General features: G+C 34.3%; 1 protein-coding gene across 3 annotated transcripts; it reads right to left on the reverse strand.

The window, feature by feature from the left end:
* Positions 1-91: 91 nt before the first annotated feature.
* LOC139522844 (dehydrogenase/reductase SDR family member 1-like) lies at positions 92-15,649 on the reverse strand. Of its 3 annotated transcripts, none has more exons than XM_071316449.1 (10): positions 15,576-15,649; positions 12,979-13,096; positions 11,510-11,574; positions 9,509-9,652; positions 6,964-7,043; positions 4,197-4,329; positions 3,272-3,421; positions 2,548-2,632; positions 2,301-2,381; positions 92-486 (listed from the first exon to the last, which is right to left on the reverse strand). In XM_071316449.1, exons 2-10 carry the CDS (start codon positions 13,088-13,090, stop codon positions 350-352), a joined length of 987 nt encoding a protein of 328 aa, XP_071172550.1. In that variant the 5' UTR covers positions 13,091-13,096; positions 15,576-15,649; the 3' UTR covers positions 92-349. The 3 variants fall into 3 exon arrangements, with proteins under 3 accessions (XP_071172550.1, XP_071172548.1, XP_071172549.1); XM_071316447.1 differs by lacking the exon at positions 6,964-7,043 and adding an exon at positions 6,177-6,256 and having other exon boundaries at positions 15,576-15,643; XM_071316448.1 differs by lacking the exon at positions 15,576-15,649 and adding an exon at positions 14,399-14,421.
* Positions 15,650-16,921: the final 1,272 nt, after the last annotated feature.

Genomic DNA, 16,921 nt, shown 5'->3' on the forward strand with positions numbered 1-16,921 from the left:
GCACTGATCGAACCTTCTTTTGAAGGTTATATCATATCCTTAAATCATCTTAATAAGAATAATTAGGTCATGTAACTCTTAAACGCATGTGTATTTCAATCTTATTTTATTAACACTGTTTGATGAATCACATTATTTGCTGAAATTTCCATAAAATGATCAATATAGCAAACCATACACATTATTCACTCATACAATTATGTAATGTACATTACAACCTTGTTTACAAACACTCATCAAAATACTATTATTCTTAACAAAAATCTATATTCAGCTAGAAAGTCTTCTTTTCACTGCGCATCAGGAGGTACCACAATATATAAAACAGTTTCCGACACACATGTTGTAATCAAAATTTATTTCCAGCTAAAGCCAACATCCATTTTGGAATGTATACAAAATCTGGAACAAAGTTAGCAATCCATTCTGTCTTTGGGTTCATTTTGAGGACTTTGTTCACTTGTCTCATATTTAATGCATCTTTTCCTGAAACAAAATGCATGAAATAAAAAAAAAAGTTATGGTGGATATTTACGGTGAATGTATACAAAAAACATTAAAAATGCACTTATCATTTAGAATGTAACCATGAGAATGGTCAGTGACAAATAAACTGTACTGTGTGATGTAGAATTCTTGCATCAATATACCTTAATCATATATGCCAGTGAACAATAAGTGAACATAAAAATCAAACATTTTGTTACACTTAGCTACATATACCACTCAGTCAGCCAAGTTAATCTAATCCAAAACAAAAGTTAAATTGGCTCCATTACGACTATAAGAATTGATTGGTCGATTGTAAGTTTAATTGACTCCATAAGGAATTAATTGGTTGCTTGTTATTTGGTGGGGATGTCATCAATTACAGGATATGTTAATCTCCTGGCTTAAATTTCACTCCCGGTTTTGGCAGGAATTATTTTTGTAATTGTCTGTTCTGCTATCTCATTGCTTTTGTTTGGTGTTGTTTGTATATCAACTACTAGATTTCCATTTAATCATATATAATTGTATCTATATGGCTTCATTTTCAATTTCAAAATGCTAAGCCTGACCAATATCTTTAATTAAATGTTTGCTATTTAAATAAGTGCATTGTCTTTAGATATAATATACATATATACCATTGATATCCTTGAATCCATACTCATATAATATACATATATACCATTGATATCCTAGAATCCATACTCATATAATATACATATATACCATTGATATCCTTGAATCCATACTCATATAATATACATATATACCATTGATATCCTTGAATCCTACTTATACCTTTAGATATAATTATATATATATATACCATTGATATCCTTGAATCCATACTCATATAAATAATATTATTAGTTACATAGTGTGCTAGTGACCTAATACGGTATATATGGGGTCAGTAAATTCCATATGGGGTGAGAGCGAAGCTCGAATCCCCATATGGAATTTACTGACCCCATATATACCGTATTACGTCACTAGCACACTATGTAACGAATTTATCTTACCGACTATCTTAACGTGTGAAATTAAGACTAGTAATTCTCAAAACGAACAAGTCTTCAATACTGTTAGCACTAAGAAAATACTTCCATTGATCCTACAAAAACAGATGCCAACAATAATGACTTGTAAGGTTTAAATGTGTTTTATGAATATGTTTCAATCTTAATCATCAATTTCTTCGTCTGTTGGAACTTTTAAGATTTTTTCTCAGTATCGTTTTGTTTTTATAAAGGGACATAACACCATTACTAACCGTGTATGAAATAAGCCCCGCCCCTTCTTACCTAATAAGGAGTATAAAGGGACGTAACTCCACTACTAACCGTGTATGAGATAAGCCCCGCCTCCCTACTAACCTAATATCAAATATACACGGTTTGCACGCGGACGCTTTTAACCAATCATATTCCTGGAAATGTATAGGAGGTAAGATAAACATATATACCATTGATATCCTTGAATCCATACTCATATAATATACAAATATACCATTGATATCCTAGAATCCATACTCATATAATATACATATATACCATTGATATCCTTGAATCCATACTCATATCTTTAGATATAATTATACATATATACCATTGATATCCTTGAATCCTACTTATATCTTTAGATATAATTATATATATATACCATTGATATCCTTGAATCCATACTCATATAATATACATATATACCTGGCATTGATATCCTTGAATCCATACTCATATAATATACATATATACCATTGATATCCTTGAATCCTACTTATATATTTAGATATAATTATATATATATACCATTGATATCCTTGAATCCATACTCATATCCGAGATCTGCTGTCAATAAAATTTTACCAGACTTCTTCATAATGTTTGGATCTGAAATATACACAAATGAAAAAAATAATATAAACAAATCTGTCCCTGACCTGACAATTATAAATCAAATAAATTGAAATGAAACAACTTTCTTGAAGAAAAACTGTTGGTATAAAGCACCAAGACCAAAACAAAGCAGTAAATATCGATGCATGATAATACAAACCTGTTGCTAAGGCTACAATTGCCTTTCCAGCATATTCCGTTGTCTCTCCATTTTCAAATATCTTAGCAGCATCAACTTTAGGCATCTTAAAATAAAAATAAAAACAAAAAGAATTACATCATATCCTAAGGCCTGACAGTTGAAAGAAATGTGCATTATTTAAAATGATTTTGTCACGTGTCTATTAACACTACATTATAAAAAGTCAAATAAAATTAAGAATGGAAAATAGGAATGTGTAAAAGAGCAGATAATAGCCGAATTCCACCATGGTCTCCAATGCAGCGAGAATTCAGGAAACCAGAGGTGTGCTTCAGATGGCCCCGTAACAAAAATGTATACTAGTTTAGTGAAAAAAGTCTTATTTTCTTTTGCATTACCAGTTCAATTTAATTTAAAGGTGAAAATTTTAATCGTTTATATTAAATTACTGTATTTGGATCATTTAAATGTTTTTCATTTCATTTCCACATTCCTTCGATTTGTTCACAATTTATATGTTAGTTTCAATGCATTACAAAAGGACATCATTTGCATGTTTTAATCTGCATTTAAAGTTTTATCTTTATTCACTTTGGGTTTTTACTTTAATACTTATCATTTCTAATTTTTCAATTTTTTAACACCACTTTCGGATCAAATAAAAATAAATAAACAATAAACAACAAAGTATAAAATAACTATGATCAAATATACAAAAACACAAAACTGATATGTTTCTTACATTGCCTGGTGCCGGTTTATTTTTACCAAAACCACCATCTTTTAATAAATCCTTTAAGGTTTCTGTCATGACAGGACCTGGCCATAAACTGACAAAAGCTACATTCATTTTTCTCAACTCTACAGCGCAGTCTGCTGCCATTCTATCACACTAGAGTAAATAAAACTATAGTAAATACATAGAAGTCACAAACAATCTTATCAATCAGTGGCGGATACAGGGGGAGGGTTCCGTGGATCGGTCAATGCATTTGAATGAGGACTTATAGTTGAGACCTCCCTTTTCTCCTGGTATGGGAGTTTAAAAATGACTGGATCCCCTTTGTCATTTTACAGTTAATAAAAAAATAAATAAAACCATAGTTAATACAGAGAAGTCACAAACAGTCTTTAGTTTCAGCGTTTCAGTACATTATTAGTGTTTATTGTGTTGACAAACTGATGTTTAATATTATGGAATTTTATGTGACTACATACTACAAATAAGAGGTTTAGCTACATATTAATCTAGGCTTAATCCACCATTTTCTTCACAAGGAAATCCTTGTACTAGTCTGGAATTTGATAGTTGTTTTCCATTCGTTTGATGTGTTTGAGCTTTTGATTTTGCCATTTGGTAGGGACATTCTTTCTGTCTTGAAATTTCGTTGAAGTTATGTTTTTTTGTTATTTATCATTTAACTGAGTGACAATGACGTTTTGAATTACATATTATATTTTCAGACTTTGATCAGAATTGTCTTTCAATCCAATCGCTGATTTATATCATGTAGGAACAATTGTCCGAGTGGAGTGTCAGAACAATGGCTTTTCGGAATATTGGACATCTTGCATATATAATTGTGACAAAGAGCGCATTAAAACATTTGTTTGATTTGAAACTAATCTATAACAACATTGATTTTGCTGTTTAATTATTGACTTACTGCTTCTTTACCAACACCATAGGGTACATTAAAGAGATACCTAAGACCACCAGCTGACGATACATTCACGATTAAACCTGTTTTCCTTGCTGTCATCAATTTTGCTGCATGCACAGAACACAGATAATGGTTTCTACAGAATAAAATAATTGTAAACATTTATTGTTAGTAATACAAATTGCACGTTATGAATAAGTCTTGCTTGTAAAAAATGGAAACAAAAAACATCTTTATTGTAATAAATCCTTATATGGTCTTATTTTAAACAAATCAGACATGAAATACAGAAAAAATATGGACAAATTATTCATATCATTCTATTACAATTTACAGAAGATAGGCTATGGAATTGAACATGTCGAGGTCAAAACAGCTGAGATGCAATATGTTGAACAACATTCGCGACACGATTAAATATTCGATAGATGTGTTTTTATTTTATCTATCTGTGCACACCAATATTGCACTACTGTTTAGGTATCAGATGCCGAATTATTCCTCGATATAAATAGATAGAGTTTACCCACCTTAGTCCTACATTATTAACATTATCCCACGTTATGATGGGCTGTTGTCAGAATGGCATGCCATACATATCAAAGATTGCCTAGACTTTACCCACCTTAGTCCAACATTATTAACAGTATCCCACATTGTGATGTGCTGTTGCCAGAATGGCTCGCCGTAGTTATCAGAGATTGCCTAGACTTTACCCAACTTAGTCCTACATTATTAACAGTATCCCACGTTATGATGGGCTCTCGCCAGATTTGCTTGCCATAGTTATCAGAGATTGCCTAGACTTCACCCACCTTAGTCCTACATTATTAACAGTATCCCACGTTGTTATGTGCTGTTGCCAGAATGGCTCGCCATAGTTATCAGTGATTGCCCAGACTTTTACCCACCTTAGTCCAACATTATTAACAGTATCCAACGTTGTGATGGGCTGTTACCAGAATAGCTTTCCGTAGTTATCAGAGATTGCCTAGACTTTACCCACATTAGTTCTACATTATCAACAGTAACCAACGTTGTGATGTGCTGTTGCCAGAATGGCTTGCCATAGTTATCAGAGATTGCCTAGACTTTACCCACCTTAGTCCTACATTATTAACAGTATCCCACGTTGTGATGGGCTCTTGCCAGATTTGCTTGCCATATTTATAAGAGATTGCCTAGACTTTACCCACCTTGGTCCTTCATTATTAACAGTATCCAACATTGTAATAGGCTGTTGCAAGAATGGCTTGCCATAGTTATCAGAGATTGCCTAGACTTCACCCACCTTAGTCCTACATTATTAACAGTATCCCACGTTGTTATGTGCTGTTGCCAGAATGGCTTGCCATAGTTATCAGAGATTGTCTAGACTTTACCCACCGAAGTCCTTCATTATTAACAGTATCCCACGTTGTTATGTGCTGTTGCTAGAATGGTTCGCCGTAGTTATCAGAGATTGCCCGGACTTTTAACCACCTTAGTCCAACATTTTTAACAGTATCCCACGTTGTGATGTGCTGTTGCCAGAATTGCTTGCCATAGTTGTCATAGTTCAATGCCATAGTTGTCAGAGATTGCCTAGACTTTACCCACCTTAGTCCTACATTATTAACAGTATCCCTTGTTGTGATGGGCTGTTGCCAGAATGGCTTGTCGTAGTTATCAAAGATTGTCTAGATTTTACCCACCTTAATTTGTCCTTCATTATGAACAGTATCCCACGTTGTGGTAGGCTGTTGCCAGAATGGCTTGCCATATTTATCAGAGATTGCCTAGACTTTACCCACCTTAGTCCTACATTATTAACAGTATCCCTTGTTGTGAAGGGCTGTTGCCAGAATGGCTTGCCATAGTTATTACAGATTGCCTAGACTTTACCCACCTTAGTCCTACATTATTAACAATATCCCACGTTGTGAAAGGTTGTTGCCAGAATGGCTTGCCATAGTTATCAGAGATTGCCTAGACTTTACCCACCTTAGTCCTACATTATTTACAGTATCCCACGTTGTGATGGGCTGTTGCCAGAATGGCTTGCCATAGTTATCAGAGATTGCCTAGACTTCACCCACCTTAGTCATACATTATTAACAGTATCCCACGTTGTTATGTGCTGTTGCCAGAATGGCTTGCCATAGTTATCAGAGATTGTCTAGACTTTACCCACCTAAGTCCTACATTATTAACAGTATCCCACGTTGTTATGTGCTGCTGCTAGAATGGTTCGCCGTAGTTATCAGAGATTGCCCGGACTTTTAACCACCTTAGTCCAACATTATTAACAGTATCCCACGTTGTGATGTGCTGTTGCCAGAATTGCTTGCCATAGTTGTCATAGTTCAATGCCATAGTTGTCAGAGATTGCCTAGACTTTACCCACCTTAGTCCTACATTATTAACAGTATCCCTTGTTGTGATGGGCTGTTGCCAGAATTGCTTGTCGTAGTTATCAAAGATTGTCTAGATTTTACCCACCTTAATTTGTCCTTCATTATGAACAGTATCCCACGTTGTGGTAGGCTGTTGCCAGAATGGCTTGCCATATTTATCAGAGATTGCCTAGACTTTACCCACCTTAGTCCTACATTATTAACAGTATCCCTTGTTGTGATGGGCTGTTGCCAGAATGGCATGCCATAGTTATTACAGATTGCCTAGACTTTACCCACCTTAGTCCTACATTATTAACAATATCCCACGTTGTGAAAGGTTGTTGCCAGAATGGCTTGCCATAGTTATCAGAGATTGCCTAGACTTTACCCACCTTAGTCCTACATTATTTACAGTATCCCACGTTGTGATGGGCTGTTGCCAGAATGGCTTGCCATAGTTATCAGAGATTGCCTAGACAAATAAATTAAATTAATAAAAATACATAGTAATGAGATTAAATTAGCAGTCACACATGTTGTATATGCCCATAAACAATGCCAACCTGCTCAAATTATACACAGACAAAATCTTTATCCAAAATCTTAATAATTATTGAGTTATGATATGTACCGTATTTTGTGTTTTTTTTTATTGTCTTATTATGATTACAAAAGAATCGCATTTTAATAAAATGGAGTTTTATGCTAAGATATATTGATATGTATGTTATATACGTAATTAAATGTTTCGTTAATGTGTGTTTTACAGTCCATTATATCGCTTTATTTGGAGTGGCTTTTTTATAAGTTGATCTGTTTAATATCATTATACGGTGTTTTATATCAAATGTTTTAAAGACTTAGAGGTGAAACCCTAATACAGTATATTTGTATTGTTTCTTTCGATTGATATTGGTGACAAATTAATATGATAAATACAAATACTCAATTGACACAAAATATAAAGTATAACAAACCAAGACAACGCATTGCTTCGTGATGAACAAATATATATTACATCTATAAAAATACAATAACGCATTTTACTGAAATCAGCATAACTTACAAATGGTTTTATGTTTAAGCAGCCACCGGTTTTTTAGTTGAGTTCTAATAGCATTAAAACGGTTCTTGTACATAATAGAAATAAAAACACCTAAAATAATATTACCTCTATTCTTAGAGAATTAATATGAAATGCAAATCACAAGTAATTTACAGTGCGCATGCTTGAACTATTTATATAATAGCGGTCGCGATGTATATTGCCTTAACCCTTTAACATTCAAGGATTTTTTACCTTTTCTTCCCGAATAAAGGATATCTGTTTTCAATCAATTGCACATTTCGATAAAAAGCTCACTCAAAGGACAAGTTAGACTCATCTGATAGATAATTGACCAAGGTTTCAGGAAAACTTGATTTAAGGAAAATAATTTCTTACGTTGGTCACGTGATATCCCTCAAAAGTCACGTGACATGCTGAATTAAAGTGACAAAAATGTACAATTCAAGCGGAAAAGCGGTTTTACAGACATTTAGTGACAAAAATAGAACATAGTTTTAGTGTTAAATTAATGCAAGAAGACTTTCGGAAACGTTATCGGTGAAAACTTTATACAGAAAGATGCAAAACTTGTCTGATTGGTAGAAATATCAAGACTCGAAACACCGAAAAATAGTGGATTTTTTTGAGAATTTTTGTCATAGTCAAATAAATGGCCCAAGTTTATGTTAAAGATGTTCTATTCATAACTGCTTACAGAATAAGCCTTTAGGATAGAATTTTGAGTAAATATTGAATGAAAATCTGGTATTTTTGAGTGCCCAGGCTAAGAATGTAACAAAAACAGAGAGAGGGGAGAAAAAGGAGGGGGGAATTTTTCTTTTTGATGTAAATCATGTATTTCAGTTGTCTTAATTGAAATTGAAAGTAAAGTAAAGTAAACTTAAGTTAAGTTAAGTTACATTTAATATAGGAATTAATTTTTTCATCCTCCGGCAGTGAGGTTTGAACCCGCGATCATCCGGGTGTTGGACTGTGCATCTTTCCACTGAGCTACAGAAACCATTAGAAAACTTATGAAATTTAAGCATATAAGTCACCTTCTCTGTAAGACTAGAAATTAATGTTGGGGAAACATAATCAAACTTCGTTTTCTTAAGAAGCTATTTTTTGAAAATTATTATTTTTTGAAGCAAATTTGTAAGAAAGTTATTCAGAAATGTTCGTTTTTTCGTCTATATGTCACTATTTCTATACCTTAGCGATACGATATCCAACACCCTCATAACCAGACACTAAAGAAACAAAGATTTGTTATTGCTATTTCGACCTGGCTAACAATTTTTAACACATTTTGGATGTTCTCATCTCTTTTGCTATAAAAACTGACAAAACAAAACATGAAAATTCCTTGTAATTTGAGTTTGTTTCAGTGTTGATACTCTATGAATCAGATTTTTTGTATGTGTATGAGTTTTACTTACAGTTTTAATAGTATTCTTGTAAATGATCACGGCACAGTTATCAAAATTGTCATTTTAAAACAAAAAACAGCAACAATTTGTCTGGTGACATTTTGTGAAAATATTCTATTTAAAAATAGAAATAAAACAGTTTTCCCCCAAAAAAATCTTGTCAATATAGGGCAAATTGACATGATGCATTGCATTTTGTTGGTTTCAGACACCAAAAATCAAGTTGGTGGTATACTGATCTGCAATTTGAGCCCACAACCACATATGTACGTTAAAAATTGTCAACGATACAAAACTTCATGCAAACTACTCCGCCACAAATTTTGCTTATCGGTCAAATTGACCGGTAGGAACGTTAAAGGGTTAAAGGCGTCACAATACCGTATTCAAACTAAAAAATATCAGGCGAGCAACAAGTTAAATAAAAGAAGAGGCTAAAAAAATATACGAACGTACTTTTACAGCAGCATATGCATTATTGACTAAAACATCTAATTGCCCATTCTGTTCTTTAGACACGCGGTTAAACAGTTCTTCTATGTCACTGTCTTTGGAGTGGTCACATTGGACTGGAATACATTTCCCTCCTCTGCTCTCAATCTTAAAAATAGAAGAAAAAAAAAGGATAAAGGTTATCCATCCATGACGCAAAACATGCACAGCTAAAAACACACAGAGAGTAAAGGAATAATGCTTCAGTTATTGTGAACCTTGTAGACCACATATTGACTGATAATTTTGAAAAACACAAAAATGTGACTGAATTTTAAACTGAGGGCATACATAAACTGCCTGTTTCACACCTATGTTAACTAGTGTGCTCGTATATAAATATGATTAAATGGAACTATATTTAAATTGATTGGCAGATATGAAGTACTTATACTTAGTTTGGTCAGAGACATATCTTCTTCTTTCAGTACAGAGTCGGACTCTTCTTGAGTGTATAAATGACTCTTGCTCGTGAAATCATGAGGCCTTCCCTCCTCACTTAATAAAAACTATTTACAGGAAAAATTTACAAATAAAACTATGTACATCTGGGGTCAAAGGAGATCTAGGTGTGTGAAGCTCCTGTCAAGGCCTCTGGCAGGATGGTAATACTGGCCTTGAACTCTTCTAGTGTAGCTGCTGTTGTGGCTTTTTCCGGTAGAGTGTTCCATTCCCTGGTTGATCTTGGGAAGAAGGAGTACCTGTATTGGTCTTTTAGAGTGCGCTGTTGGTGTATGCGGTGGCCTCCTCTGGTCCTTGAATCTCCGGGTTTGTAATAATTAGAGGGGTCAATATCCACCAATCCATTGCGGATCTTATATGCCATGGTGAGTCGGTCTTTGCAGCGGCGATCTTTAAGAGGCTCCCATTTTAGTCTCTCCATTAAGGAGCTGACACAACCTGGGGATACATCTTGGTATTCATTGTACACGAACCTAGCTGCCCTTCTCTGTACTTGTTCTAGGTCTTTTTCAAGGGTATGTTGGTAAGGGTCCCATACAGTGGAGGCATATTCCAGGGTAGGTCTGACCATGGTGATATAGGCGTTAGCTTTGACTTCTGGTTTACACCGTCCTAGGTTCCTTCTCAGAAAGCCTAGTGTCCTTGATGCTTTGCCTACCGTCTGGTTGATATGTGTCTTCCACTGTAGGTCATTGTTTATGGTGACTCCCAGGTATTTCCCATGCTCGACTGCATCTAGTGTGTGACCATGTAGTTGGTAGTTCGTTATCAGTGGGTTTCTTTTGTTGGTAATCCGTATCACGATGCATTTCTCAGGATGGAAATTCATCTGCCATCGTGATTCCCACTCTTGGAGTTTGTTAAGGTCGTCTTGGAGTGTCTCGCTATCCTTTATATTCTTTATTTTTCTGTAAACTAGGCAATCGTCTGCAAATAACCTTGCCTCAGAAGATGTTGATTGTGGCAGGTCATTAATATAAGCCAGAAATAATAGGGGTCCGATGACTGTTCCCTGAGGCACCCCTGAGATGACGTCTAGGGGGCCAGACTTATGCCCTTCAAGCAATACGGATTGTGTTCTCTTGCTTAGGAAGTCTTGTATCCATTTGAGTGTTACTCCACGTATTCCGTAATAGTCCATTTTATATACGTATATACGTCGCTGGTTTGGTGTATCCAAAGTTCCCATAACCAACACGGTCCGACATATTTATCTTACAATGTTTAATATATGAAATTTATTTACATTTTGTTGGAATGTTCATGTGTTGGCTTTAAAAACAAAAGTTTTTCCCAATTTTAATATCTGCACCAATAGATTAGAATTCAAACTGATTTTATTTATATATTGTGACAAATGTGTCACTCTATGTGTTATCGATTTTGTTTTCATGATTGCTATTTGAAATATATCATTATAATGTGAGGATTTATTGACATATAATATCCATACTGATCATACCAGACTTATTCACCATAAGCTGCAGAAAAAAACAAGTTTACCTCGTTAGCCGTATCAGTTAATGAACCTCCAACTGGGTCGCCTTTAGGGGCTGTTAGTGTTCGTCCTGTGGATATATATATACAAGAGTGCACACACTGAAATGTCTCGCCTTCTTTACAAATCATTGATATTATTATGTTGATAGTCCTACGTATAAAGCTTTATTACAACTGTCACATCAACTTAACATTAACCAAGATAGCTAAACAAAGACCAAAGAACCATGAAAATGAGGTCAAGGTCAGATGAACCATGCCAGGCAGACATGTACAGCTAACAAAGCTTCCATACAACAAATATAGTTGACTTACTACTTATAGTTTAAGAAAAATAGACCAAAACACAAAATCTTAACACTGTGCAATGAACCGTGCAATTGAGGTCATGGTCAAATAAAACCTGCGGGACTGACATATAGATCATAATATATTTCCATACACCAAATATAGTTGACCTTTGGCATATAATATTAGATAAAAAGACCAAAACTTAAAAACTTAACTTTGACCACTGAACCATGAAAATGAGGTCAAGGTCAGATGACATCTGCCCGCTAGACATGTACACCTTACAATCATTCCATAAAACAAATATAGTAGACCTATTGCATAAAGTATGAGAAAAACAGACCAAAACACAAAAACTTAACTATAACCACTGAACCATGAAAATGAGGTCAAGGTCCGATGACACCTGCCAGTTTGACATGTACACCTTCCAGTCCTTCCATACACCAAATATACTAGACCTATTGCTTATAGTATCTGAGATATGGACTTGACCACCAAAACTTAACCTTGTTCACTGATCCATGAAATGAGGTCGAGGTCAAGTGAAAACTGTCTGACGGGCATGAGGACCTTGCAAGGTACGCACAAACCAAATATAGTTATCCTATTACTTATAATAAGAGAGAATTCAACATTACAAAAATTCTGAACTTTTTTTCAAGTGGTCACTGAACCATGAAAATGAGATCAAGGACATTGGACATGTGACTGACGGAAACTTCGTAACATGAGGCATCTATATACAAAGTATGAAGCATCCAGGTCTTCCACCTTCTAAAATATAAACCTTTTAAGAAGTTAGCTAACGCCGCCGCCGCCGCCGGATCACTATCCCTATGTCGAGCTTTCTGCAACAAAAGTTGCAGGCTCGACAAAAAAACCAATAAGGCAACACTAGTCCGAATAGATTCTGCTATAGGAACGACGTTTCACGATTATTATCAGTATCTTCTGACTTCCAAATCAGGATGAACACATTAGAGCTGGTGAAGTAATTTGGTGAAACTGTCTAAGGTAGTACCGTTAAATGTGTTTAAAAATAAAATTTCAACTTAATATTTTAATCTGATAACATATTTTCACGCGTTTTCGTTCTTCTGAACACTCGTACCTACAGTAAGTTAGTTCATTATGAATGGAATTTTCTTTTACATTGTCAGAGTTTTATATTCCCTTACCAGTTATGTAGACTGTTGCACCAGCTTGTCCTAGCTGTAATGCTATACCTTTACCGATTCCTCTTGTTGCTCCTGTAACCAAGCACACTTTACCAGCCATAGATCTAGTCATGACTGTCTACAAAACATAGTCAATGTAAAAATTAGGTCGTTTTTTTGTCATCCATGTTAAAACAAAAAAGTTGGTATGATTGTCAATGAGACAACTTTCCCTACATAGACCAAAGGACAAATGTAGATCACTCTACGGACTTCACGATGAGCAAAACGTCTATATTTTTACTCAAAACTCCTGTCTTGCCTTTTTTCAATTTCCAGCCTAGTTCCATCATAAAAATCAAATGGTAGTTCCCTAATATATCTTTGACGTTGTTGTATGTAGTCAAAAGTGTTGATTTTATACACATTCGCGGCATGGGTACTGTATAATATGGTTAATTCAGTTTGAGTGCTCGACAACAATAACGAAATCAGACATTTTTGTTTTAATTAGATTGTTTGTTTATTTAACGTATTTGTATTTGACTGTATGATACTGCTATTTTCTATTTATTTGGGAGCACATCCTGTTAAGTGTTTTCATATCTAATCTTTTCAGATTGAGGATAATTGATAGTATATATTGACGATCCTACATTTAAAAAAAACTTCAGTGTCCCCTGGCTACACAATCACATACACAAACATAGTTGATGCCTCATGCAGAATTTCTATTCTGTTACATTATCGTAAGAAATTCAAGAAATTCATATTTACTTATATCCTGTACTGTAAAATCCCTACCTGCTTATGAACTTGAATATTAAACGTATATCTGAGAGTACTCGGAAGTTACTGATAGCTATAATTGATAGCTATAATTGATTGATTGTGTAACGTCCAGTGGCAAATAGTTCATGCATATTCAAGACAAACACATAAAAAGATACAAACGTGAAAAAATATATAACTTTCGTTCGGTATTATTCATTTACACTTTTGTAATTGTAGGAAAGATACATAAAAAATAGTTTCGAATTTTTGGAAACATCCTACTACAAATGGGGCAAGAATCTTAGATATAGAACAGTAAAAGTTAGCTTTGCAGGGTATAAAAATACCTCGTATATTTGTTCTCAGATCCGCTTGCAACAGCAAAATATTAAGTGGAGGTAATTCAATTATACTGCTTTATGTGTTGTCCTCGTAATTTCTTTTTTTGGAGTGGAACGAAGCTGATGCATCGATTTGGAGAGATATTTTCAGGACAATATCGGACCCTCTATGTATTTTTAGCTTCTTTATAAAGGTTGAATGTCAAGACTTTTTATTAGAATATGCTTATTCTGAAAATGAACGATTAAGACACCTTAGGTTGTGAGGACAAAAGCTTGTACTGCCCTCAAGCCAAGTTGAGAAAATCAATTTGTAAATATTCAACCTTTTGGCAAATGGCCGTGTTTACATTCCAAAACGTTTCCAAATAGAGACAGACCTGTGGAACTGCCCCCCCCCCCCCCCTCACCTTTCACCCCAATTATTGACATGGACATACGACAGATAGAGGGACAATAAAACAACAATACCTGTGGGTCACCTGGTCGCTAGTGTGATGATTCAAATTGTAATATGTAAAAATATGTTTTAGTTATAAAAAAAACACATTCTGCAGGGTTTGGGGGAAAGAATTTCAAAATCCTTAAACATAAATTTCGGAAACGCATATATAAACTTTTATATAGACTTTCTTTATGTCAGAATACATATTGAGATGTAAACATGGACAAGTTTCACAACACCTTAAATATATGATGAACCTTTAAAAACTGGTTTAAGGTTCATGTGGACCCTTTGCCTCAAATGGCTGATTTTTCACCTCAAAATTTACTCTGAGTACAGACAAACCTATGCATTTGGAAAATATTTAAGGCATAGTATGCCCTAGATAAATATATTTCAAATACAATTTATGTTTTAGAAAAATTAAAACTTACCTCGGCTCTGCCGTGCACTTTTTTCATTCCTCCAGAAGGTTACAAAATTAACTAAGTTGGGGAAAAAGGTTCGACATGTTTGAGAACTTCCCCACAGGTAATAATTGAAGTGAGCTGTATTAATTGACACAGACAATAGATGGACAATACTTTGCCAACAATAATTGGTGATTTAAACTGTGTACCTGGGTGGACCATATCAAATGAAAGTCAACTGCTGTTTGTTTATTTTATCATCTTTTGCAAGGACGAAAAAAATTAAGACACGGTGCACTGCAAAATCCAGTGAAGTTTTTAATTTTCGAAATCATACAGTGTATTTGAATTTATTTATCTAGGTACTAGGGCAAGCTATGCCTTAAAACTTTTCCAGATGCAAAGGGTTGTCTGTACTCAGAGTAAATGTTGAGATGAAAACACAGCCATTTTTAATAGCCACAGTCCACACGAACCAAAACATTATACAGATTTTTTTTTTATAAATTATGTAACTATACAGTGTCAATCAAAGTGCTAATCTAATGAAACACCAGTCACTCTAATATTTTGCATCAATTTTATGTAGAAAATTACATTATAAATGACTTAATATAAAAAATACAATTGTGGTAATAAACAACCAACCTGATCAAAGTTGAGAGATAAAGACCCACACGTCCTGAATTATGACATGTGTCTATTTTTAAACAAACTTTTCTAACTACGAATCAAATGCCGACAGAAGTGTATTTTTTTCCCCCCGTTAAATTAAGTTGGTTTGTTGGAACAACAGAAAAGTCACCCTACTTTAATAGGTTCTTGTAAAAAAAATCAAATGTTTGTTTTGTATTACGTCGGTAAAAGTGTTCAAGTTTTGAAATAACAAACGATTAAAAAAATATGTTAGCTGATAAACTGAGTACTCTTCTTTTTTTTTTAGGAAATATTCATCTTTTTATACATTAATATTCCTTATCTTTTTATCGGAGTTGGATTTGTATATTATTTGTTATCAGTTCGTATCAGTACATATAAAAACTAAAACTATTTCTGCATACTAGAAAGACAAACTATAATAGTTTACAAAAAAACACCACAACATTGAGAACTAAGAACTAAGCAATTCAAACTCCACCACAATGCAAGTGGCACCAGTCGTGTTGCTCATGAAAGCATTAATTTGGTGATAAGTCTTATTCATTTGGTTATATTCGAGGAAAAGAGGACGGAAATGTGGAAACTACAAGTGGGTCGTTATCTTCTGTGGAATATGTATTCTATAACTGTCAATCAACTAATGATAGGAATTTTAGCTCCATCGTATCAACTGTGAGCTATATACCCCATATGCAGGTAATGCTGGAATGTTGCTACATAGAAATTGGAACTTACAATTGGGAAACTGAAATCATCTCTTTTGTCGTAAAGTATTGCTCTCAACCGAACTTTGTTGTCAATTTCTAGATGTAAGTCAGGATATGATGCAGACTTATTATTAAGTAAATGAGGGGGCAATATCATTATAGCGAAAGGTAAAGTAAAATGATAATGCTACCCTTTTCATTCTTCCTTAGAAGCTGTCATATGGAGTCCGACCCATGACAATAGGAACAAGTAACCAGCAAGGAGACCTGTCGCTCGTGGTGAAATACTGGATACTGATGTTGTTTATAATCTTAATGACGTGTTATAGTTTTCTTTTATTTGTCTTTATAAATATTACTTTAACTTTTTAGTCTGCTTTTAGTGGTATCCATTTGACGTGGCTCTGTATTTATTCATCCCGTTATTGTGTTATTGTTATATGATTGTTTTTATAATCTTGTCTTTCATTTTTGCTGGTATGCTTTGTCTACTATTATATGCCTTTTATGATTTTTTGTTACATATGACGTGGCTCTGTACTTATACATACCGCCATTGTGCTATCTTGCCATGGTTAATGTTTGTTAATATAGTTGTTTCTTTCTAGTGTTTGAGATGATGACACA

The sequence above is a fragment of the Mytilus edulis genome, chromosome 5 (assembly GCF_963676685.1).
Source record: "Mytilus edulis chromosome 5, xbMytEdul2.2, whole genome shotgun sequence".
Lineage (NCBI taxonomy): Eukaryota > Metazoa > Mollusca > Bivalvia > Mytilida > Mytilidae > Mytilus > Mytilus edulis.